This window comes from Dicentrarchus labrax, unplaced genomic scaffold, assembly GCF_905237075.1.
Source record: "Dicentrarchus labrax unplaced genomic scaffold, dlabrax2021, whole genome shotgun sequence".
Lineage (NCBI taxonomy): Eukaryota > Metazoa > Chordata > Actinopteri > Moronidae > Dicentrarchus > Dicentrarchus labrax.
In genome coordinates this window covers 3,564,355-3,591,556 of record NW_026136704.1, presented here as the reverse complement: position 1 = coordinate 3,591,556, position 27,202 = coordinate 3,564,355, and the positions used below count along the sequence as shown (strand labels likewise).

General features: G+C 40.9%; 3 protein-coding genes across 10 annotated transcripts in view; 2 read left to right on the top strand and 1 right to left on the bottom strand.

Moving 5' to 3' along the window:
* Positions 1-27,202, top strand: part of LOC127362358 (gap junction delta-2 protein-like) — a 678,509-nt gene that overhangs the window by 136,324 nt on the left and 514,983 nt on the right.
* Positions 1-27,202, top strand: part of LOC127362369 (uncharacterized) — a 384,160-nt gene that overhangs the window by 46,801 nt on the left and 310,157 nt on the right. The window lies entirely within an intron of this gene.
* Positions 1-27,202, bottom strand: part of msi2b (musashi RNA-binding protein 2b) — a 295,771-nt gene that overhangs the window by 45,833 nt on the left and 222,736 nt on the right. For all 8 annotated transcript variants that reach the window (XM_051397988.1, XM_051397987.1, XM_051397991.1 and 5 more), the window contains exons 8-10: positions 25,220-25,302; positions 11,299-11,413; positions 10,122-10,196 (exon numbers count right to left, since the gene is read on the bottom strand). In XM_051397988.1, coding sequence (XP_051253948.1) covers positions 10,122-10,196; positions 11,299-11,413; positions 25,220-25,302 — 273 coding nt within the window. The remainder of the gene's footprint in view (positions 1-10,121; positions 10,197-11,298; positions 11,414-25,219; positions 25,303-27,202) is intronic.

The following is a 27,202-nucleotide window of genomic DNA, read 5'->3' as shown; positions in this document are numbered from 1 at the left end:
ATCAGTCCTCTTTGCTTGCGAGTTATAAAGTTTTGTTTGCAAATCAGTCCTCTTTGCTAGCAAGATATAAAGTTTTGCTTGCAAATTCAACTGCACTTGATGGGCGGGGCCTACGCTGGTGGATGAGAGAAGAGTTTCTATTGGTTGGTTTGACCTGGCTAAGTCTTCCGCATTACACCCACTTCTCCGGAACGTGACGTGCTACGGTAAGCGTACTGAATCATTTCCGGTTCACTTCCTGCTCTTTGTACACTGTTTGGTGCTGTAGCTCTGTCAGTGAACGCTAAATCTAAATTAGTTTTACTCGTTACAGCGGTTATTTTCCCGCTTAACATTTAAACGTAGACTAGTTCTACCTAAACACTCGGAGTTACTCCTTCTTTAACGACTTTTCACTACTTTCAAAGTTTTTTATACACGCTAGCTTCAGTAACATTAGCAGTTAGCTATAGCTTCTCCCTCTCCCTCTCCTCTGTCCTGCTCAGTGTGTCAGATGTTCAGTTATTCCTCTGCCTCCTTTAATGATAATGGTACCTGTATTAAATGTAGTTTATTTACTGCGCTGGAGGCGAGGCTTAGTGAGTTAGAGGAACAGCACCGCACCACAGAGATATCTTTAGCCGCTATAGTTAGCCAGCTCCCAGTAGCCGGTGCGGTCTGACCGAAGGTAGCTTCTGCTAGCCGTCCTCCGGTAGTTCCCCCGGTAGTTCCCCCGGTAGTTACCGAGCAGCCGGGAAGACAGGGAGGCTGGTTGACTGAGCGAAGGAAGACTAAAACGCCAAAGCCCACAGTTCACCACCAACCATTCATGTTTCTAATACATTTTCCCCACTCAGCTATACACCCGCTGAGGAACCAACTCTGGTTATTGGCAGCTCCATAGTCAGAAACCTGAAGTTAGCGAAGCCAGCAGCCATAGTTAAATGTATCCCTGGGGCCAGAGCGGGCGACATTGAATCATATTTAAAACTGCTGGCTAAAGATAAGCGTAAATACAGTAAGATTGGTATCCACGTCGGCGGTAATGACACCCGTTTACGTCAATCGGAGGTCACTAAGATTAATGTGGAGTCGGTGTGTAACTATGCTAAGACAATGTCAGACTCCGTAGTTTTCTCTGGACCCCTGCCCAATGTGACCAGTGATGACATGTATAGCCACATGTCGTCATTCCACCGCTGGCTGTCGAGGTGGTGTCCAGCAAACGATGTGGGCTTCATTGATAACTGGAAGCCTTTTTGGGGGAAACCTGGTCTGATTAGGAGAGACGGCATCCATTCCACTTTGGATGGAGCGGCTCTCTTATCTAGAAATATGGCGAAGTTTATTTCTAAAACCTGACAGTCCAGAGTTAGGACCAGGAAGCAGAGCTGCTGTCTTACACACTTCTCTGCGCATTCTTTAGAACAGTCACCCACCCAAAACCCCATAGAGACTGTGTCTGTCCCCCGACCACCTAAATTATTTAAAGAAATAAAAACAAGAGGAGTTCAACATAAAAATCTAATAAAAATTAAAACTAACTCCTCAGTAGCACAAAATAAGAGAATGAAATGTGGACTGTTAAATATCAGGTCTCTGTCCTCTAAAGCTGTTTTAGTGAATGAATTAATATCAGATTATGATATTGATTTACTTTGTCTTACTGAGACCTGGTTGTCCCACGAGGAGTATGTTAGCCTAAATGAATCCACCCCCCCCCAGTCATATTAATACTCACATTCCTCGAGGCACAGGCCGAGGAGGTGGAGTAGCAGCCATATATGATTCGAGCGTTTTAATGGACCCTAAACCTAAACTAAATTATAATTCATTTGAAAGCCTTGTTCTTAGTCTTTCTCACCCAAACTGGAAAACACTGCAGCCAGTTCTATTTGTTATAGTGTACCGCGCTCCTGGACCGTACTCTGATTTTATATCTGAATTTTCAGAGTTTCTATCAAGCTTAGTCCTTAAATCAGATAAAGTAATTATTGTAGGTGATTTTAATATTCATGTGGATGTTGACAATGACAGCCTTAGTAATGCATTTATATCATTAATAGACTCAATTGGCTTCTGTCAGAGTGTAAATAAACCAACTCATTGTTTTAATCACACTCTTGACCTTGTTCTATCATATGGCATTGATATTGAACATTTAATAGTCTTCCCACATAATCCTTTCCTATCTGACCATTATTTAATAACTTTTGAATTCATGTTGTTAGATTATAAGCCATTAGGCAAAACTTCCTACAGCAGATGTCTATCTGACAGTGCTGTAGCTAAATTTAAGGAGGAGATTCCTTCAATGTTTAATTCAATGCCATGTCTGAATTTAACAGAGTCCTATAATGACTTTAGTCCCTCTGAAATTGATAATCTTGTCGATAGTGCTACAGGCTCACTACGATCAACATTAGACTCTATCGCTCCTATAAAAAGGAAATTATTAAAACATAGGAGACTAGCACCGTGGTACAACCACCAAACCCGCCAGTTAAAACAAATAGCTAGGAAATCTGAAAGGAAATGGCGCTCTTCCAAATTATCAGAATATCGCTCAATTTGGCAAGATAATCTTAAAACTTATAAAAAGGCCCTCCGTAATGCCAGAGGAGCCTATTACTCAGCACTAATAGAAGAAAATAAGAACAACCCTAGGTTCCTCTTCAGCACTGTAGCCAGGCTGACAGAGAGTCACAGCTCTATTGAGCCACATATCCCCATAAACTTAAGTAGCAATGACTTCATGAGCTTCTTCTATAATAACATTATTACTATTAGAGAGAAAATTAATCACCAACTGCCATCAACAGTTATCAGTGGCTCTCCAAGTTCAGGGACTTCTGCCAATGTAAACTTAGATATATATTTAGACTGTTTTTCTGCTATTGATCTTCATCAGTTAACTTCAATCATTTCTTCATCGAAGCCATCAACCTGTCTATTAGACCCGATCCCAACTAGGCTGCTTAAAGAAGTTGTTCCCTTAATTGGCACTTCTTTACTGGATATGATTAATCTTTCTTTATTATCAGGATATGTACCACAGTCCTTTAAAGCAGCTGTAATTAAACCCCTTCTTAAAAAGCCCACTCTTGACCCAGGGGTTTTAGCCAACTATAGACCGATTTCTAACCTCCCCTTCCTCTCTAAGATTCTGGAGAAAGTAGTCGCCAAAGAGTTGTGTGACTTTCTACATAACAATAGTTTATTTGAGGATTTTCAGTCAGGATTTAGAGTTCATCATAGCACAGAGACAGCTCTGGTTAAAGTTAATAATGACCTTCTGATTGCTTCAGACAATGGACTTGTCTCTGTACTTGTATTATTAGATCTTAGTGCTGTATTTGACACCATTGACCATAATATTCTTTTACAGAGACTTGAGCATCAAATTGGCATTAAAGGAACCGCACTAAGCTGGTTTAAGTCATATTTATCAGATCGCTCGCAGTTTGTACATGTTAACGATGAATCTTCAATAAATACTACAGTTAGTCATGGAGTTCCACAAGGTTCTGTACTTGGACCAATACTATTTACTTTATATATGCTCCCTTTAGGCAACATTATTAGGAATCACTCCATTAACTTTCACTGGTATGAAGATGATACGCAGTTATATCTATCAATCAAGCCCGATGAAATTAATCAATTATCTAAATTACAAACATGTCTTAAGGACATCAAATTCTGGATGAGCTGCAATTTTCTGTTGTTAAACTAAGAAAAAAACGAAATTCTTGTTCTTGGCCCCAAAAACCTTAGAGACTCACTGTCTAAAGATATAGTTACTCTAGATGGCATTAACTTGGCCTCTAGCACCACTGTCAGGAATCTTGGAGTTATCTTGGATCAGGATTTGTCATTTAACTCCCACATAAAGCAGAGCTCTAGGACTGCCTTCTTTCATTTACATAATATTACAAAAATTAGACACATACTATCACAGACAGATGCAGAAAAACTAATCCATGCATTTGTTACTTCAAGGCTGGATTACTGCAACTCTTTATTATCAGGTTGCCCCAATAAGTCCATTAAAACGCTCCAATTAATTCAGAACGCTGCAGCACGAGTACTGACAGGAACTAGAAAAAGAGATCACATCTCTCCTGTACTAGCTTCTCTGCACTGGCTCCCTGTAAAATGTAGAATAGAATTTAAAATCCTCCTCCTTACCTACAAAGCTCTTCATGGTCAGGCCTCTTGCTTTGATAAAGCTTATAGTTAGGGCTGGATCAGGTGAGTCCTGAACCATCCCTTAGTTATGCTGCTATAGGCCTAGACTATCGGGGGATTTCCCATGGTGCACTGAGCTCCTCTCTTCCTCTCTCTTTCTGCACTCATTCATGTCCCATTAATGCATGTTACTAACTTCACTTCTTCCCCGGAGTTCTTGTGCTTTCTCGTCTCGCAGGTTCTTGTCGATCCTGGTGGAGCCTCCTGCCATGGTCCTGCTAGATTGCCACGCCAATACTGTTGTTGCTGTGCACCTGTCTGTCTGTCTGTCTCTCGCTCTCTCTCTCTCTCTCACCCCAACCCCACCTAGAGCCGAAGGATCTGTCCTAGGTTTCTGCCTTTTAACAGGCAGTTTTTCCTTGCCCTTGTCGCCAAGTGCTTGCTCATGGTGGTACTGTTGGGTCTCTGTAATTAATGTTTTAAAGAGTTCAGTCTAGACCTACTCTATTTGAAAAGTGTCCTGAGATAACTTCTGTTATGAATTGACGCTATACAAATAAAATTGAATTGAATTGAATTGAATTCTCCCTTGTGCTGTGCTTCTTGGAGGTAAGCCTGTTGCTCTTGAAACGTTTCCCATAAGTAATGAATTGCGCTATATATCGCTGGCTACAGCCTGCCGTACATTCACAACAACAACAACTAGGTTCCTACTACCGTGGATTACTAAACTACCGCTGAACACGGTGCCAGTTTCCACTGTGTAGCGGGCTGCCGCTACTCCTCCCGGCTCCTGTTCTCGCTACAGCTGTTCTAATGTTAACAAACACACGTGGCAAATAATTTAACAAATTCACGCACATTACCAAACTCAGATGCCAGAATGGAAAACCAACAGCAGTCACAAGCAATGACTTACCCTAGCTTGTGACTGCTGTTGGTTTTCTGCACATTTTTTCATCACACATTTTTGTGCTCGTCCACTGCCCACCTCCATTTTTACCTGTCCCCATACCAATTAATTTACATTTTTATATATTATATATATTATATATATTGGGGTTACCCAACCCAGTTCCCTGGCCTACAATTGTTGTTCTCCAGGTTTAATGAAACATGTATGTTTAGTACAGCATAATTTTTCATTAAATTTATGATGTAAAAATTATCATTCCTATAACAATTGGTGATCATTTCACAATATCTGTCAACATAATTGCAATATGATGTTTTTACCATACTGGCAGCCCTATTTTAATTTCATCAGACAGACTCGGCTAAAGGCTTTCACCTTATTTTGATGCAGGTTGTACATTTCAGCTATGGAGAAGTGAGGCATCTCTGAATTTGTGTTAGAATGCAGCAGTGTAAAGCATTGCATGTATTTTAATGTGCCTTGTGAGTGTGTGTGTATCTCCAATAATAACTGTTTGCATAACTGATTAGGCACTAATCAAAAGTGAAACATCAATTCCAGGCATGGCCCTCAACAAACAGGTAAGCAGAAAGTGGGAAGAAAGAAAGGAGGGGGAGCTTTTATTAGCTGGGCCTGTAGAGGAAGTTGCCTCTAAGAGGCTGTGACCTTGGAGCTTTGCTATCAGACACATGCATAAACAGGCACGCACTGCTGTGCCACAACCTTCAGCTTTCATCAGAGGCCAACATGTCCTCCAACAAAAATGGACTGTGACAAATACAAGGAGACAATTGGTTTATGTAGAATGGACAAGGATGGGAAAGTGGCCAGAGAAAGCTGAGGAAGATACCATTCCTCTCGCCAATATCTCATCACGGTAAGTAGTCCCAATGCAACTGCACCACTGCACACAGCCTATACTGTCACAACTAAATCCTCCAGCCACTACAAAGCCTCGAAGTTGCTCTTGGAATTATTGTTCTGTATCACACTTACTACACACTGCAGTACACACAACAAAATGAAGATGCCCATGTAAACAAATGACATGTCTATAGAAAATATACCAAAGCAATATCAACATGGGACCGTAAACTGTAATCATTACTGCTGCCATTTACCATCAGCGCTGTGTCTAACACACGCATCACAAACTACATTCAAGGAAGCACTAAATGGAATATGAAAACAGGATAAGGCAATGGAAGAAGTTGACTCGGAATGCTGTAATAAAACACTGCAAAATTGAGCCAAAAACAACTGGTAGAATAGAAGTGGAGAGGCAGAATGAACACAGACACAAACATATACAACATGAGTCGCTTCATTTGACCTCTTCTGAGTTGGGTCCCTGGCAAGGATTATGGGCAGTGCTTCAGAAAAAGATGAGCTCCTTGCTTTCTCAGCAGTCAGTTTTTAACCTCTGCGGTGAGCCGACTATTCTAAATCCATCAACGCTACGAGGGGAAAAGGGGAGAAAAAAGGCTTTTCACGTTTCATGTCCAAGCACCAAGGTCATTTTGGTGCCATCTGAAAAATCACAGGGAAAAGGCAAAATCATTTCATGGGATTAAGAGCTAAGCCAAAATAATTAACCAAAAGCATCAGCTGCTAATGTGCAGAGCAGGCAGACAAATGTTTGGATGAGGCTGTCAGAGAAGATCTGAGGTAATAACATGATTAATAAATGGTCAATTGATAGTTAATTAAATTCGAATTAAAAGTTATTTCACTGTGCTACAGAGGGGGTTGTGATCCGCTAAATGCCACTAATCTAGTGGTATAATTGCAAACTGCAACTCCCTTGCTTCACCCACCTATGAAATGTGAGAAAAACCGAAATGCCCTTCTCTAGAGCCAGTATTTGGTTTGACCCTTCTGGGCTACTGCAGAAACAGAGAAGTGACCTGCAGCGTCTGTAGATAAAACAGCTAAATGTAAGGTAACATAAAACATAACAATTTCTATATTCAGGCGATTATACATTAATGAAAACATAATTATGAATATTTTATATATAGAGCCTCCTAACTCTTAGACAGTGGACCTTTAAAGCTTTACAAATCATTTGGTAATCATTCTCAGATATTTAATATAGTAAATAAAATGTGTGCAACAATAAACAGTTTACTAATGCAATCGGAATGTAGTTTTTATTGTCTATTATCAGCTATATATATATATATATATTTCATATTTCTTATATTGCACAAACTGATGATAAAATAACATAAATTGTAGCATAACTAATAAGTAGTAAACTATTAATTATAATTTCGGCCACGACTAGCAGGTAGTTGTTAGCATATCTGCTGGGAAAAAAAACATATGGTACACCCCTATTATAAAACGTTAGTGATTAGCTACATGGGTACAGGCCTTGAGCCCTTACTCAGCCTCAGGGGACAAAGCTCTGCCACCAGTAACACACAGAGCAACCACTGTTGAGGAGCAAGGGCAGTTGAAGGAGATATCACAGTGGTAGGAGGCTGGGATTTGACAAGCTGTCTTGGCCAACCCTAGTGGGCCATCAGCTATGTGTGTGTGAGAGTGTGTGAAGAATGACAGCAGCCCGCTGTGTTCCCTGGTGCTCTGTGGTCTGTGGCCTTGAAGGCAGCACAGTCCCGAGGCTAACGTATTTTAATCCTGTTTCCTCTAGCTTTGTCACACCATGGGACTCCTCCAGCACTGCTCCGTTTCTCTGCCTGTATTTCCATCCAAACTTTTAGATTTTTAATTAATGCGGTCAAACAGGGAGACATTGCAGGGTGACAATTTTACAAATAGAATTTGAGACATGTATTCTGGCCACAGTGAGCTCTTTGGCAAGTTTGCACAAGAGTGACCTTGAAACATTGCAGGAATGTGGCTTCCTTGTTTCTCAGCATTTACTAAGGGTCTGAGGTTTGAACCCCATCTGGCAAGCTGTCGCCTGTCTTTGTGGAGTTTGCATTGTCTCACTGTGTTTGTCTGGGTTTTCTCAAGAAACACAGGAGCCATACTACTGCTTGCTAGCTAACTATTGAATTTCTATGTCACTAAAAGTTGAGGATTGATTGATTGATTGATGGATGGATGCCATTATATTATTGGTTGAAACTGGTTGGTTCACGATTTGTAAAAATACAACAAAATTGAGTTTTTGTACATTTTTGGTATACACTGTCAAATAGGGGTACAGTATGACTGGGCCTGCAATCTTGAAAGGGTAAAAATTCATTTTTCATTTCATCTTGACTTAAAGTGAAGATTTATTGGGAGAACCTAAGACTAAATGACAATATCAACTGACATAATAAGAACCTTCAGTAGGTTCCTGGTTTACTACCTGATCCTTGTCTTGAAGAGGAGCCCATAAACTAGGGTTACTGCTGTGCACCTCTGTCTGTCTGTCTGTCTGTCTGTCTGTCTGTCTGTCTGTCGCTCTCTCTCTCTCTCTCTCTCTCTCTCTCTCTCTCTCACCCCAACTGGTCGAGGCAGACGACCACCCACCTAGAGCCGAAGGATCTGTCCTAGGTTTCTGCCTCTTATCAGGCAGTTTTTCCTTGCCCTTGTCGCCAAGGTCTTGCTCATGGTGGTACTGTTGGGTCTCTGTAAATAATGTTATAAGGAGTTCGGTCTAGACCTGCTGTATTTGAAAAGTGTCCTGAGATAATTTCTGTTATGAATTGGCCCTATACAAATAAAACTGAATTGAATTGATTAGAATTGAAGAGTCCCAGGGCCCCTAGCACAGGAATCCAACCATGAAAAAACAAAATCAGCAATTAAAGCAGCAATGATCGGGCCCTCACAGTCCCCGTGCATTGGTGTGTGCTGCGGTTGCATCAAATTTCATGTGTCACTAAGACTGTGACTGAAAATTGGCATGTAGATGTGTTCAGGGTGGGACTCTCTCTTATCAAATCAAGTTTTGTTGAGATTGGACAAAGTATGATACGTCAAAATGTGACGCCAAACCACGGACACGCCATTAAACAGATAGTGACCATTTAGCCACGCACACGTGCCAGACCCATAGACTACAGAATTTTGCCATCTGTACCACATTACGTGAGTTTTGGAGCATGTTGCGGCTGCCAAATTCAATTCTTTTCAGAAAAAATAAGAATTCCTTCAGTTTCAATATGGCCTTCGCAAAGTTCGCTGCTTGGGCCCTAATAAATGTATTCAAGTATATTCTGTGCAAAGATGTGATACAGCTTTTTTCTGCTGTATAATTCCACTTTCAATGGTAAAATAAAACACATTGAGTTCTATTTAAGATTTCCTTCTTTAAGATGAATGTGGCAAATAAAAACGTCTGCTCAACACTGAGTTGTTTCCAAATACTACACATTCACTTCCGGTATGCCCAGGTTCTACCTGGTAATTACCTCCTTGTTAGATGTTTAAAAGAAAATGAAAAGTTTGCCCAGCTAGCAGGTTCCAGCAGGAACTGGTAACAACTGTGTTCAATCAATTAGCAGTCAAGAGAAAGAATCTTAGCTTGCTTGAACGTGTGATCAATAAAACCTGTTGAATTTAAATAATACATGGAAAACACATTTCAAAGCAGTAGCAATTCTCTCTCTAGCTTGTCAGAAGAAAGCATGTCACATGTTTGCAAGGCTTGGAGTTGGCACAGCAGCCCACCTCCCATTCTACCACATAAAGCATGAAATCAGGTGTTAAGCGTGTATTTCTGAGGACTAGCTTTTCAGGAGTAGCCCTGGCTACTAAAATAGGAAATCCATTTTAAAGGTCTTCAGAGGTAGTGAATAGTGAAATAATAGCTTAGTGTCACCTTATCAAATCAAATTTGAAGAGAAAGGGGGATTGCATTTCACTGAGATCAGACAGCGGTGTGTGGACTGCCAGGAGTGAATTTGTCCTTTGAGCAGAGCTGGCCAGGCTGGGTTGATGTAACAGCATTACACATTCATCCTGAGGAACCCTGCTGAGATCTGACACCCCAGTGTGTGTGTGTGTGTGTGTATGTGTGTGCCCCAGTGTGTGTAAGAAGAAGAATTAAACAGTTTAAGATAGAACTTACCAGGGAACTGGTAGCTATAGCTTGGGGTGAAGCCAGTGTAGCCCCTACCGTATGTAGCTACAATGTTGGGGTAACCTGGAGAGAAGGAAAGATATGGTTGTTAAGAAAATCTCATTTGAATCTAAACTGAAATGTATGGAAGCATATTGCTCCCACAGAAGCGGTCCAGTTGCGGTGATACAGTGATGCTACAGAGTGAAAGCTCCTCCCTCACAAATGATCTTTGGCTAGGTGCAGAGAGCAGCTGCAGAGAGCACTTTAATTAGACAATGGCAAGTTATTCATGGAGTGCCAGCTCATATGATCTGCTGCCAGCATCTTTTGTTGTCATTTTAACTGGTGAAAGTGACGCTCATCACCAGCTAAGCTAAGCTATCGGAATGTTTGAGCTTTCCTCTAAAAGAAGGGAAAGTCAGAGTCAGAGAATAGCAAATCTGTGTATTTTTGCCAACGTGGATTTCAGAATTCAGGCACCAATGCACACAAACATACTCATATATGTATCAGACTAGTATAACACTAATCCACTCACCATAATTGCCATCAGTTATATATGTAGATTTACTGGCTTAAGGGGTCCCTCTCCCAGTGAAGTACAGTGAAGTGTACACATGTAATTTACATTTACATATAGGAGCAAAATGCTTGAGACTGTAGTGCTGAAACACTAGCAGGCATCCATTTACTAATTGGTATAAAGTAACAAAATAATAAATTCCAGGGTGGATCAATTTATTTTTGTAAATTAGAAAATATTTGGCAGGCATCCTATCATGGGCCAGATTTGTCTTGCCACAAGTTGAGTATCACTGGTCTAAATCATTCTTTACTCTCTTCAACAAAGGCTCAAAGTTAAAGATGGGGTAAGCAATTGTGGAGAAAATCAATACCATGAGAAATACCATGATATAGAGCTAACAACGACTCAGCAAGTAATAGCTTAGCTATGTTGTGGGTTAGCAAACTGTTGCTAAAGATGCTGCTGTGACGCTAAAATGCTGAGAGGATGAGACGCTTTCCCAGAACCAATGATACTTGTGTGGCTCGCTTCTAGCTCATATAAGCTCATATAACAGACATGTCCATTTAAAGGTCAAATTAAGTTGTGTCAAATAAATATATACACAAACACACATACATACACACACACACACACAAACAAAAGCAGTGTACTTACTCAGCATGCCCATGCCCAGCATGAAGGCATCCATAGTGTATGGTAGGCCCCTGGCCCGACCTCGCCCCCCTGGAGGAAACATTATTTCCTTAGGCTGGGCCTTTTTGCATTCTACCTGTGGAGCATAAAGCAAAAAACAATACTGACACAGAAAACAACATGACAGTTCACTTTTACCATTTGGTGTCTGTCTCTTTCTTAATGTCTACATCCTGGCATGTGCTTTAGAGAAGGTTTTTTAGGTTTAGGTTAGGTTTTTGAGAATGTTTTGTTTGTCAGTAGTGACATGGCTATGGCTATGAAAGACTATTTAAAGAGCAAAGATTGAACTTCAAAGTTCAAACATGTACGTCATTACATCTGTGGCTCTCGGGTCTCCAGCTAGCAAAGATTTCAGCCAGATAGGGACTAATTGTTGCTTTAAAATGAATCAGTGTAATAATCAGCCAACATCTTTTGCAACTGTTCTTATATTATTTTAAATAAATGTTTGTCGTCTTAAAAGTGCATTTCGGAAAACTTTTCTTTAGCAGAGCGGAGCCAGCATTGTTGACTGTTTGACTTGTCAGCACCTTTCTCAATTCAAGAATATAAAGGACCAGTGTGTAGGATTCAGTTGCATCTACTGGTGAAAGGCCCTATCTAGAGCCAGTGTTTGGTTTGCCCGTTGGGCTACCGTAGAAACAAACTCTGCAGATAAAATTGTCTATGTCAGATGTGTTCTCGCACATTGGTAAAAGGCGGTCTAGGCGAGGGGTCATGACTACAGAGTGTGTGACTTTGGTCTGCCTGCCCCTTCGCAGTGTGCTGGGATTTTCAAACTGAACTATGAGCAGGACACACAGACTGTGTGGAAATCTGCTGTTTTTACATCACAGATGACAAAGAAAGGCCTTAAAACATAAGGTAAAAAATGCAACTCATGTAGGCTGATATTGATTGGCAGATATTTGATATGAAAAACAAACCATTAACTATAGAGTGGAAAGCAAACAGGCAGCAGAAAGGAGTACATTGAGTAGTTGTTTTTTTTCAGACTGATTAATCAGTATCAGGCCGACTAGCTGTCATTTTGAGATAATCAGCATCCACTGTTACTTCATGCTCACAAGGCCAATGAATAAAATGTCAACAGACACCTCTGCAGGCTACTGCTGCTGTGGAACAATGTTAGCGCTTTGGGAAGGATTTAAGCAATTTGTGATGGCTAGAAGACTGGTTCAGACCATCTCCAAAACTGCAGCTCTTGTAGGGTGTTCCCGGGCTGCAGAGGTCAGTACCTATCAAAAGTGGTCCAAGGAAGGAAAAGCAGTGAACCGGAGACAGGGTCATGGGTGGCCAAGGCTCACTGATGCATGTGGAAGGTTGTTGGTTCAATCCCTGGCTCCTCCTGCCACGTGTCAAGTATCCTTGAGCAAGATACTGAACCCTGAATTGCTCCTGATGCTGTGCACTAGTGAATGCATTAGTTAGCTTCTGTTGGATGGGCTTTGCCATCACTGAGTGAATATGTGTATAAGGGCAAATGTGGCATGTAGTGTAAAAGTTTACTGTCTTTTTCAGGGAGGGAAATCGGAAATGCTAATTTCTCCTGGATTGCACCAAGGCCATTTGCTTAAGGTCATAGAGTCTTTGTTTCAATGGCTTTGCCGATACCATCATTATGCCTCAATCAATATGCCAGAGGTAGAAAAAAACAACATGCCAAAGCCACTTTACCCTTCCAAGTTCTTGTTTAACTGTTGTGAATGGGAGGATGGTTGTAATTATTACCCAATGAGGTGGATACAGGGAAGTGCTGCCGGGAGGGGGGATGGTGTCACAGCACAAGCCTGGTGCCCATTTGCTAATGCTCCATGATGGGAGGTTCATCAAGCAGTGTGCCCCCTGCTTTTATTAACTACAGATGTGGAGGAGCAGAAATGTACAGAGAGGGGCTCAGACAGACAACAGTAAATGTCTCTCAGTGTGGGTTTAAGATTGGCAGTGCCACCCACTCCTTGCCCAGAGGGAGGATGAAGAGTGATGGATGGGCCTGTGCCACTTGGCAGGGTGCAATTAGTAACCCTCCAGGTGACAAAAGCAGAGTGGGAACTGAAGGCAGGTAGTAAGGCCAGCAGTGAAATCAATCGCTCTCACATTCTCACCGCCCTGTGTGACTGGACCCTGAACTTCCTGACAGACCGACCTCAGGCTGGACGGATAGGCAGCACCACATGCTCCTTGTCGAGACCATAGACTGTCGGAAGAAAAATGGACCTAGTCTCTGTAATGTCCCACATAGATTCCTGAAGAGCAATTGTGAAGCCCAGCGTGGTCGGCTGTGGCCATCACCATCTAGGCAGTCCTGACTCCACTGGCTGCTGGCTAATCCAAAAATGGGCAAATAGAGGTTCTCAAGATGGCGGCGTGAGAGATGGTCACGTTCGGGACAGCTGGTGTGCGAATTAGCTAATTTATTCATTTAACCCTACAAAAATAGCACTCCAACCTCTTAATGGTTCATTAACCTAATATGAACATTGACAATTACTTTTTGGGACAATCCAACAGCATGCCATGCTCCTGATGATGTTGAGCATAACCAACAGGCTGGCGAAGCCCTCACAGGAGCTAGCACCATTACCGACACCGGAGCCGAGGCTAGCTTACTGGCACTTCGTGAAGCAGAGGGTGAAATTACAGCTAACATCACAGACCCGGTCAATGGAAAATTTAAAGCGCCAGAAAAAATGGTGTGTGTATTAAGTGAGCGGGCTGACAATGTACAAACATCTGTATCGTCGGACTCCCAGAGGAGGCTGGGGGAGAAGACCCGACTCAGTTCTTCACGGCTATGCTCCCTAAAATCCTTCACATTAAAACAAAGTCAGGTCAGGTGAAGTTGAAGAGACCGCATCGCACGCTGCCCCTGAAGCCCCCCTCCACCCAGAGGCCGCGGCTGGTGCTGGTCAGGTTTCATAACTATCAAGATGAACAAGGAAATGGGAAGGAAAGACCAAGTGCTGAAATATGAAGATGCGACAGTAATGATATTTCAGGACTTTTCAGCATCCATTATCCGCCGGAGAAAGGGATACGATGGAGTGAAGAAGCAGCTGAGAGCGCTCTGTGCTGACTACAGGCAAGTCTACCCCGCGTCACTGAGAGTCACCTATCGCAGATCTACCAAGATGTTTCATGACCCAGCTGCGGTGGAGAAATACATCCAGTCTCTGAAGGATACCCCCCATGACGATGTGTGAACATTAATCTGTAAGTCTTCATGCTGAGGAGCGGATTTGTAGGACTTTCACTAGTTTTGTAGTTAGACAATGAATATGCATTTCACTTGATTTGGAGCACTGACTCTGTTTGTTAGCTCTGTAGGATCATTATATGCAATGCCTCCCGACCTCCCAGATAGATATCTTTCCTTTGTTGCTAGAGAATCCTTTCACTCCAGCTCCTCTAAGTTAAGGAGAAGGACAGTGTGTATATTTTAAGCCAATGTTAGGCAGGAGGTGCCTTAGATGCACTGTTTTTTGTTATATTTTTTATAATGTTATGTTCTGGTTCTATTTGGCTCACTCTGTTATAGATTATAATACAGGCAATATGTGTTCAGGCAATATTTTAGTTCATAACCCATGATCACGTAACTTTGAAACTATGCACTTGGAACGTAAAGGGTGTCCATACACCTGTCAAATGGAAAAAGATCTTAACTTATCTTAAAAGGGAATGGGTTGACATAGCGCTGTTGCAAGAAACATTTAAACGACAGCAAACAAATTAAATTACAACAGGAATGTTTTGGACAGGTTTATTATTCCTCTTTTACTTCAAGGAGTAGAGGTGTGGCCATTTTAATCCGGAGCAATGTACCATTCAAACTTCTAGACTGTACAAAAGACATAGCAGGTTGCTACATGATTGTGAGAGGCACACTTCATGGGGAAGAAATTGCTATAATGAATATTTACCCACCTGGACACCCAAGTGACCTCCTTACTTCTTCTTTTTCTAAAGTTATAGATCTTAATATCAGAAACACGTTTATTGGAGGAGATTTGAATCCTATTATGGACAAATCCCAACCTGGGTATCACTTTCACCTCAAGCCAAGATTGTCGCAGCGCTTTGTGAAGACCTAGGCTATATAGATGTGTGGAGAGCCCAACACATGGCTGAGAAAGAATATACTTTCTTTTTAAATGTTTACAAATCCTATACTAGGATTGACTATTTTTTTCTCCCGAGAATCCTGCTGCAGTCAGTTATCTCCAGCTCTATAGGAAATATAGTTATTTCTGATCATGCTGCTGTGTTCATACAATATAATTAACAGACCACAAGTTCATATCTAACTTTAGAGAGGAATTTCAATCATTTCTAGCTGTTAAGTCAGTCTCCACCAATGATCCTTCATTGCTGTGGGAAACATCTAAAGCCTTTTCAAGAGGTTTTATTATATCCTATATGTCCACTAAGAAGCGAAGGCAGAATGAACAAAGAATAATCTTAGAGTCCAAACTGAAATATGCTGGGAAAAAATATGTCAAAAAATCTGTACAGAAGCTTAAAGAGATTTCTGCTCTTCGGTACTCTTTAAATTGATTATGGACAAAAGATGCAGAAGGTAAAATCAGACTTGCCAGACAAAAAATTTACAAACATTTGTACAAATCTGGACTACAAACTGATACAACTGAAAAAATTAACACTTTTGTTTCTTAACCTTCCTAGATTGTCTGATGACCAGAAAACATTTCTTGAAGGTCCTATATCTAAGAAGGAGGTACTCGATGCTATTAAAGGGCTACAGTCTGGTAAAACTCTAGGTCCAGATGGATTCAGTAGTGAAATCTACAAAGAGTTCCATGATTTATTGACTGACCGGCTTTTAAATATGTTTAATGACTCTTTTAAGAAAGACATTTTACCGGTCTTTGAGAGAAGTGCACATCTCTCTAATTTAAAAAAAAAGGTAAAATCCCCGAAGACTGTGCATCATACAGGCCCATCTCTCTATTTAATACTGATTTGAAACTCCTCTCTAAGGTATTAGCAACAAAACTAGAAAGCTTACTCCCAGTTCTTATAGTTCTTATCGTAATTCATACAATAACATGCGCAGATTACTAAACACAATCCAGTTTTTCAGGAGCAGTCTTTGAATGGTCTGGTGCTTTCTCTGGATAGGCGAGGAGAAGGCATTCGACGATGTGGAAATGCCATACCTATATGTCACGGAGTGGAAGTTTGATTTTATTTAAGCATGCTTTTACTTTGAATTTGCTGTGTTTTTGTTGGTTGCTGTGTTCTTGCCTTATTTATTACTGCATGCTTTTATTTTGAAGTGTGGTGTGTGTTTGTGTTACGTTGGTTTTACTTCCCCCACGGAGATGTACCTTAATCAAGCTTAAGGACTTACACCTGGGACCAGAGAGTGGAGTGACTGTTTTTAGACAAAAAGGACACTATGGAAGACATCCCGAGCACGAGGGAGGCCACGGAGGGCACAACGGGCCGGACAGCAGGAAGCAGACAGAGAGACAGAGCGGATCTTGGCCTGGAAGAGGTCTGAAGAGACACCGGAGCAAACACCGACCGCTAGCGGCTGTAATTGGGAGAAGGTAAAACTTCTCCCTCCCGCCTAAGTCCCGTTTAGACCGGTGTTTGTGTGGTGTGTAATATACAAAGTTGTGCCTTGTTAAAGGACATTGACTGGCCCTGAGTTTCCCTCGACAGGCTGCCTGAGAGCGGAGCCAGGTGAAGAGCAGGTGGTTACCACCAAAGACCTGCGACTGCCGTTGTTGACCTCCCACTCCATCCGTGCTGCATTATTTTAGCTGGGTTTTGGTTGTTTGTGTTCTTTGTTTTAGTTTCTTTGAAGGAAGAGCTTTTAGTTGTTTTTACTTATCTTAAAATAAATTGTGTTCAACTCCTACTGGCTGTACTCATTGTTTTAAAAATAACACTGTTTACTGCTCTCCCCTGACATAAAAGAACCTGTTTACCCTAACTTTAATTTGGTGATTCTAAGAGGTCCTAGGCCTCAGCTAAACCTAGGTGGCGTTGTCGGCCCCTGTGTTTTAATTTATCCACCCCTAGCACGGCTCACATATACATTACACAAATTTGGCTTGAGTGAAATATGTATATTCTTGATAAAGTTACTTTATAGAAATCCCCTCTCAGCGGTGCTTACAAATGGGTTGCAATCTTCTAATTTTAAAATCTTTAGGGGTACGAGGCAAGGATGTCCTCTATCGCCCCTGCTCTTTTCCCTGGCAATTGAGCCACTTGCTGAGGCAATCAATTCAATTGTATTTGTATAGCACCAATTCATAACAGAAGTTATCTCAGGACACTTTTCAAACAGTGCCACCATGAGCAAGCACTTGGCGACGGGGGCAAGGGAAAAACTACCTTAAGAGGCAGAAACCTAGGACAGATCCTTCGGCTCTGAGAGAGAGCGACTGACTGACTGACGCAACTAGACAACACAAGATTACTCTTTATGCTGATGTCCTGATTGTTTGACTGAACCTGAGGTATCTTTTCCAACTCTTATTGAGACCATTAATATGTTTAGTACTTTTTCTGGCTACAGAATAAATTTCAACCAATCAGAAGTAATGCCATTAGGTAGTCTGAAAAAGATACCTAAAACCCCATCTCCCTTCCCGTTTAAATGGTCGCCAGAAGGCTTTGTCAATTTGGAACACCCATGTGTCCTCTTTGATGAAGCTTACAGTTAGGGTTAGATCAGGTGAGTCCTGAACCATCCCTTAGTTATGCTGCTATAGGCCTAGACTATCGGGGGATTTCCGATGGTGCACTGAGCTCCTCTTCCTCTCTCTCTTTCTGCACTCATTCATGTCCCATTAATGCATGTTACTAACTTTACTTCTTCCCCGGAGTTCTTGTGCTTTCTCGTCTCGCAGGTTCTCATGGATCCTGGTGGAGCCTCCTGCCATGGTCCTGCTTGACTCCCATTGCTAATATTACTGTCAAGTGCTTGCTCATGGTGGTACTGTTGGGTCTCTGTAAATGTTATAGGGAGTTCGGTCTAGACCTGCTCCATTTGAAAAGTGTCCTGCGATAACTTCTGTTATGAATTGGCGCTATACAAATAAAATTGAATTGTTTGAACAACTACACAAAGCAAATTTCCCACCCATATTTGAGCGTATAAGGCTAGACCTAGAGAGATGGAACACACTCCCAATATCCTGGTTATCCCTAAGAAGAAAGCACGCCTGAAAATAGCTACGCTACGTCTTCCACCCTCAGAGGGGGGTCTCAATCTCCCAGACATTACAAAATTCCAGCTTAGTGTTCATTTGCGCACTATAGTGGACTGGGTGCATAATAAATCCACATCTTTCTGGTTGGATGTAGAAAGTTCAATGTCTAAATACCCTTTAAGTAATCTTCTGTTTTTTAGGAAAAATTAATTTTTAAAGTCTGCTTGTACTAAACGTATTACAATCGCCACAGTTAAGGCATGGCATGCCATCAGAAAATTAGAGGGCAGATCTCAATTCACTTCTGTCTTGACTCCAATATGTGACAATCCTGATTTTCCCCCGGACTAATGGACAATAACTTCCGGACTTGGGTAAAAGGAATATTTACTTTACACAAACTACTGGAAGATCCTACCATGATGTCTTTTAGTCAGTTGGAAAGGAAATATGATATTCAAAAACAGGATTTCTTTCGATATCTGCAAGTAAGAGATTTTGTCATAAAGGACACCACAGTGTCAAAATATCTCACACCTAGAGAGACAGCTCTTTTTGCAAAAATCTGGCAGTTTTATTAGCTTATTCTATAATATCCTTAAGGAGTATAACATCACAAACACCACCTCTCTGAAAGGCCTATGGGAAAGAGAACTTAATGTTAAGATAACGGATGATGGTTGGAATGATGTTTGGAAAAGCGCAAAAACACTGAATGTCTGTACCCGAGCCATGCAACTGAAGCTCCTACACAGGGCCCATATAGCTCCCTCTCAACGTCATAAATACAACCCTAATGCATCTCCATTGTGCCCCAAGTGTAAAATAGAAACTGGTAGTCTTATACTGGTAGTGTTTGTGGTATTGTAGAAAAGTACAGCAGATTTGGCAGGTCATAGGACAGGAAATTAATAAGATTCTGTCTATCAATAGAAATAATAACCCTCTATATCTGCTACTTGGCATATCTGATATGTCCATCCATGACAAATTTAAAAGCTTTCTGTTCCAGAAAGAGTATTCTTTTGAACTGGATCACAGATAAAGTCCCGTCTAAGGTTCAGTGGCAAAGGGTTATACTTGAATATGTTGCATTGGAATATTTGACATGTAAACTTCACAGCAATGATGATGCCTTTCGTAAAACATGGGAACCCTTTCTCATAGGTTGGTTTGAATATTTCTACCATTCTCACAAGAGGGTTTGTGTCATAGCTCTGAATGCTCTGCCTTAGAAGGGACAGTTTTATTTATTATTTACCATTTAATTGATTTACTTTTATTTCGGCATAACTTTCCTTAATCATGTAAATATGATAAACATAACAATACACCCTCAATTTATTTTATTTCATTTTATTTATTTATTTTAAATGTATTTTTACTTGTATAGGATGTTACTCCTGAATCTTATGCCTGTACGAATTTGGACCTGAATATCTGTGTGAGGCAAATGTTTGTTTATTTGTTTGTTTGTTTTTATTATATGTGCTCTTGTTTTACCTGTTGAAAAATTTAATAAACATGAGTTATATAAAAATTCACCCCTGTACATGAAATTAACTAACGAGACCAATAACGTTCTTTGTACTAGGCTGTAAACATGTTTATTTCTGCTGTAAAGTTGGGCATTTTAATATGGGGCCTTGGCCTTGGGAGATTGACTCACTGGTGGAGAAGCCGTGACCCAATTGAGTGAAGCAGCACAAAGCATGGCGCACAAGCAGGAAGTTAAACACAGAAACAATTTTCAGAATAAAATACCATGTGCAGACTCCAGATCACATTTTACACAACATGCTCTGAAGACGCCCGCCTTTGAAATGCTCTCGGTGGGATTTGAAGACGAGTGACTCACAGAGCCAAACCGCAACGCAGGCGCAAGGTTAAAGCCAAGCCCAGTGGAATTTCGGGGTTAGACATAAAACTAATATTTAAGTGAAGTGACACAGAGAAGTTATAAAGTGAGTTAAAAGCTTCAGTGCCATGCTTCGGTACATCTTTGTCACAACTCTTCCACAACATATAGACTAGAAAAGCACTATATAAGTACAGTCCATTTACCATTTACCATTTACCATTTCAAGTCAAAATTACAATACCACATGTCCACCCCAGGTCCAGAAAACAGGTCAACAAATGGTAATGGTAAATGGACCTGTACTTGTATAGCGCCTTTCTCGTCTTCAGACCATTCAACGCACTTTTACACTACTAAATGGCAGTTTAATTCTTCAGTATTTACACAATTATGGAATATGTATTTAGAAGAAAATATAATCTCAACTGTGTTGTGTACACAATAATTCCCTGTGGGTATGGATGTGCTAAAATGAGATGTAGAATCAGATCAGAGCTTTTTATGACTGAGACATGGAATAGGATTTCTCCTCTTTTCTTTATGTGCACAATTACGTCCAGTTAGGGAGCAATAAAGCAAACACCAGAACTGACAACTGCTGTTATTGCCATTTTGTCTTACACAATTACATGCAGGAAACTGTTCTCTAAATCTCTTCTCCCATCTTTCTGTCTCAGTGATGGTGCATGGCAAATATTACTGCGGAAGCTGGTCAGCTAGGTACGACGATCATGAAGATTCATACTATCACGCGGAGATATCGTAGTTACTTGCTTTCCACAAACCAAAATGAATGAGTGCAGTTACTGGGGTAATGCTTCTCATTTGGGCTTTTATCCCAATAGCACTTACAAGGCTTTTGTGGACTGCAAAACAAAAAAAGGTTATTTTCTCTCCCCCAATACTGTACAAACTCATCAGAGCCATAAGCACTGGTTATTAGTAAAAGAGGAATTATGTGCATACCCCTATGAGGCAAAATCTCCACCAATATAACTGCAATCAGTAAGAAACAACACTGCCATTTGTTCTAAACATTCACACACAATCCCAAACTAGATCTATACAGGCTGTAATGATTCCATCGTAATCACTGGAAGTTAAGTTGGTGAGGCTGTGCTATTGCCTGGAAGCAGTGCAGACCTAGTACATAACAAACACACAGTAGAATAGTAGAAAATCAGTTTGTTCTGTCTTTGCCAGCACTACAGTTTCATTCTCTGATGCTGAGAGCGAGGGGTTTTACATGTACATGTGCCAAACCTAAAACAAGCAAAATGAATGTGTTAAAAACAGAAAAAACCTGTTCTAGCAAAATAATAGATTTTCCTTCTTACCTTATTCTAACTATAAACTGTATAATATAATAATTTATTGTAAACACTGACTTGCTTTAAATCAGCAACCACTGATTGTTGGACTTGTTGGCAAGTTGGAACTGAATGCTTGCGAGGGCTGGGATTCCAGCCTGTGTTTCTTCTCCTTCTTCTCCCTCCATGTTCCTCTAGTACCACTTCCTGCCCTCCCCTGCTGGTGTTAACAATACTATTCCCCTATTGCCCAATTTAAAGCACACTGGTCAATGAGGGGTGTGAAAGGAGGATGGGGGCTACAGGATCTCTATGGGAACATATCGACTAAAATAAAGAAATCATGGTCAGCACTGTTGAGCTCCCCAAACAATAAAAGCATGTGATGTGCTATCATGTGAAAATCAATAGCTAGCGGCTGCAGGGCTTCTTCCTCCTGTCTACTACTCTGGGTTGTCTGGATGATAGCAGTTACATGTTGACCGGTGGAAAAAGAGCTCACACTGACAGTGGCACGGGATCATGGGGATCTTGGGGTGGCAGTAGCTCAGTGTGTAGGGACTTGGCTAGGGAACCGGAGGGTCACTGGTTCAAATCCCAAAGACCACAATATGGAGTGTGGACCGGTTGTAGCTGGAGAGGCACTGCTAACGTGGTGAGCCCATCACTCTACCATCTCTCTCCCTATTGCATGTGCACAAGTGTGAAGGGTGTATTTCAGCCTGTGTGTGTAAGAATAAAAAGAGTGAAAAGAAGAATTTCCCCTAGGGGTTCAATAGTAGGGATCAATAAAGTGTATATATCATCTTATAATTACAGAGAGATAAGACGATGTGTGGAATACTATCCTGTGTGTGTTGCAGGGAAATCGCACACTTTTGACTAACACAAATGACTAGATGGTAATGTCAATGTTACAAGTCACATTCACTAAACTCTCATTCCATATGTTAAAATTATTTTCTGAATGAATCACCCCTTATTGCCGATGAGTAAACGGGTTGTCATGTAACTTAAAAAATGAGACTTTACCCGACTTTCTCTGCTGCCTGTGGACGGATTTATATGTGTTTCTATGTAGGAGTGAAGGTCAGATTTTGAGTGAAAATCCAAAGGATGTTACGTTTATGAGTGCCCTCTCTCTCCTATTCCCTACAGTGTCAACAGTGTGCAACACTTGCTAGCTTATAAATGGGGTCGACAAACATCAACAAACGACTAACACCCACCACAACAGAAAGTATGATTTGATTTATGATGCTACAGATCCTATGGACTCTGTATTTAGTGCGAATAACAGGATGCTGAATGCAGTTCACTTCACGGCCACTGGTGGCACTATTAACAATGGTTATCTGATAGTTACATATAGAACCTTTAACTGCACAATTGTACATTGATTCTATCAGGTTGCTTATGAGGAAGTGCATTTGATCATTATCATAATCAGCGCATCCTAAACTGCTTTATAATGCTACCTGTTCCGCTCTGTAGGTTTCATTCATAAAATTATTACTAATAAGTAAAAGGTAGAACTACACAGTGCTTCAAGTCCTTTCCAAGTGCAAAGGAGACCATAGTAGCCAATGAAAGTGTAGAAACATGGCGATTCAACATGGGGACCTCCATGGAAAGCAATCGACAGCATCTGTGGATCTAAAAGGCCCATAACGATTGTTATTTTCAGGTGATTATACCCTAATGAAAACAATTTTATGCATGCTATTTTCCATTTCTGCCACTAGATGCTCCTAAATGTCACAAACTAGACCTTAAAGTTGGGATAGAATTCTCATCATCAAGTCCTTGTACCTGTTTATCCCTGACCTATTGCACCCCTCTATCTCTATCCTCCTCAGTAACAAGATGTTGTGCTCTGTGTAGAAGGGTCCTCTACAACTGATCTTTAATGTTGTAGGTGGTTGTCGTACAAATTGTGATATTGATCTGTGTGAGTTGGTTTCCCACACACTGTGGTCTTAATGCTGCTGTCAGCATCCATGTGAACACAGGTGTCTAGGAACTAGCTTACCATCCTCTTCAATACCACCATGCTTAAAGCTCCAGCAAAAGCAACTCAGAGGAAATTGTAGGAAAGATTATTTGTGTTCCTAAGGTCAAAAATGAATGGTCTCAAAATGAAGTTCATCAAAGCATAAACAACTAGCAAGGCGAGTTTATTTGTATAGCAGAAACACTGGTAAATGTTAAATGGACATGTACTTGTATAATGTAGTTTTTAGTCTTCCGACCACTCAAAGCACTTTTACAATACATGCCACAATCACCCTTTCACACACATTGACTCAGTGATGACAAAGTCCATAGAACAAAAACTTAAGTCAGGCATACACATTCACACACCGATGCACAGCATCGAGAACAATTCGGGGTTCAGTATCTTGCTCAAGGACACATTGACACGTGGTGGGAGGAGCAGGGGATCAAACCAACAATCTTCCGGTTAGTGGACGACCCACTCTGCCTCTGAGCCACAGCTGCCCCTACGCTGGATGTATCTGGTTTCCCAGGAAAGAACAATGGGAGACGGGATGGGTACTCAGGTAATTGTGATTTTTATTTTGTTCATTGTAGGCTGCTTGGTGAACCTGTAGGAATTATGTGGGTCAGTTGGATGGATTTTGCCTATTTGCAAATGGAACATGACATAATGGTATTAAGAAATAAGCAGCATGTTTTCACTCCCAACTTGTCAAATTCTGCTTCTTGGTCAGTGGCCCTCTGTTTTGAACTTTGACTCGGTGTGGAGGCATAGGGCTCCACAATCAAGTTAGCATGAATAAATATGCAACATGCAGCTAGACTTCTAAAATAAAGCTTGCGTGTTTAAGGCTGCAGGTAATTTTCAGTTTCCTCTGGCTCCTCCTAGTGCTCCTAATGGCATTTGCAAGAATCCACTGGGCCTGAACGAAAACAACCAATCAGAGCCAAGAAAGCTATTAAGATGCTTAAGTGATGTTACTGAATTACTAAGTTACATATTACATATGTGGAATATGCAACTGCTCATTTTTGTTTTACATTTAAGTGGTCAGCTGAAGTTTGGGATACAGTAACCGTACACTAACCTGGGATCTTCTATTGGGCCCCCGTGTCCACTATGACCTTTTTCTGTCTGTTACAATGTCAGACCTTCAGTCATGGCTATTCCAGTCTAATTTGCAGACTACCCTGGCGTGGAAATTGGACATGGGGGCAGAGGTAGGGCCAGGTTGTTCTGCCCTTTTGCGTGCTTCGGGATCATACACACAATTTCATGGTTAGTGATCGGTTGTACTGAACAGACAGGTTGTACAGGACAGTGGAGCCTGACCTCCGCTTCCCTCATCCCTCAATATCTGTGCTTGCATGTGTAAATGTGTGTGTACACCAGTCTCCATCCTGGCCAGTTTGGTGTCATTTTCTACCATGGCTTTTACTGCTATATGTAGGAAAAATCAAACATGAATCCAGATCTGTCTCAGACATTGTGAAATGCAATGGGACCCACTCACCATTTTATTATTGATTTCATGAAAATGGATCTCGCAGACTTTCTCCACCACATCCTCAATTTCAAATGTTACAAAGCCAAAACCTGCAGAGGAGACAGATGGGTAGAGAGAAAAATGGCGAGAGGAGAGAAGGCAAGAAATAGAAAAGAGGGGGAGGAGGAGACACTTGGTCATAATTCCACAAAAAGCATGACACGCTTACAGCTAAGAACACACATTTCTATCGATTAAGAGGTGGAAATGGAGCCTTTCACCTCACACAGAGCTCAGCTTCCACAGGTTCACTGAGCTTTATTGCGATCAAAATGATACACATCTCACAACTGGACTACAATATTTGGTTTATTTGGAATAAAACAGCCTAAGATCGGCCAATAAAGAGCTTAGACTGGTGTATAGAATGTGCTTGCTTTATTACTATCGCAGCAAAGAAGCTAACTGGTTTAGGCCTGAACTAATGGCAGAACATTTTCAGCTTTATTAGACATAGCTTTAGGATAAGCTTCCAAATTAACACTCCTAGGTAAATGGAAAGCACAGTAATACAGGCTAATATAATGATTCAGTAGTGTTAGCTCGTCATTTGCATATCACACAGGAATATTTGAGAATAAACAGAAATACAGACACAGCAGACACATTGATGGATGAACAAAGTGCAAACACACATATATTTCTGTTTGTGATTTTCCATGTTCAGGAAGTATGTATTCATATTGTGAAATAGTTATACTGTCATACATTTCATGGTCAGCTTTGTGTATACTACACAATGAATTTAAATGTATATACATTTCCAGTGCCTTTTCAGCCTCACCCTACCAGTGAACAAAACATGAAAAAGTGACCCTGACTAAGCTGCGCTCCTAGGTCCCTAAACCACATCTGTTGTACAATGAATGACTAAATGTACAGAAACTTGTAAGTAGAAATTGTTAATCGTAACGTAATAGTAAAGTTCTGACACTAAGCTCTTTGTCTGACCTTGTTTGTCAACAATATTTATAACAATATAGAGGGGTTTAGAGGGTAACTTAACACTGAATTACCAAATTATACGCACAGTAGCTAAACATATAAAGCAACATACATACAATACAAAACAGTACATTATAAATAAGACAGGATAATAGCTCATTTCCACACATCAACCACATAAATGAATTATGTACTGTAGCATGAACATTTTGTAATAAAAACTTCAGTTAACCTTTGTTTATAACTGGTTCAATGGAGAGACTGAAGGTCATTCCAAGACCAGGGACTATAGTAAAATGTACAGATTCAGCCTGCACAGTGGCACCTTTAAGCCTAGCATATTGTTGGATCTAATATTGTTGGTGTTACGAACTGAAGAGCATACAGAGGTCATCTGCAGAGAATGACTGTACATTATTATATACCAGTGTTGCATCCTACCCAGAGCAACGTAAGGGCATCTAACCAGAGTGTACAATACACAGTGATGCATCTTGTAGCCTGAGATAGAAATATACCGCAGCATAAAGTGGGTCATGTAAGGCCAAAGTAGTGGTATGAGCAAATCTGTTTACGAAACTGTTTGCCCAGATATTCATAGATATCAACAAACTCATGCCATACTCCTGTCAACAGATTTTGATCACAGTCTATAGTGTTCATTGTAACAGCAGTTTATTCTTTTTACAAACAGAATCCAGTACCACCACTGCAAAAAAATCTGTGAAAATAATGTATGCCTGAAGTACAAAGCAATGCCACACTCACCCACCATTATGACATACTGTATACATAAATGCACAAAAAGGTGGCCTGAACAATGCGGAGCTGTGATTAACAAGGGCACTGACAGACTGAGAGTAGTACCAGTAGTACCTCCCTATCACTCATTCTCATCCCTTATTTTGTCACTCTCCATTGTGTCTGCTGTCTCTGCTCACCAAGCAAAGCAAACAAGGCACTTGCAGGGACAAAAGCACATCTGCTGCAGCTATATGCCATCAC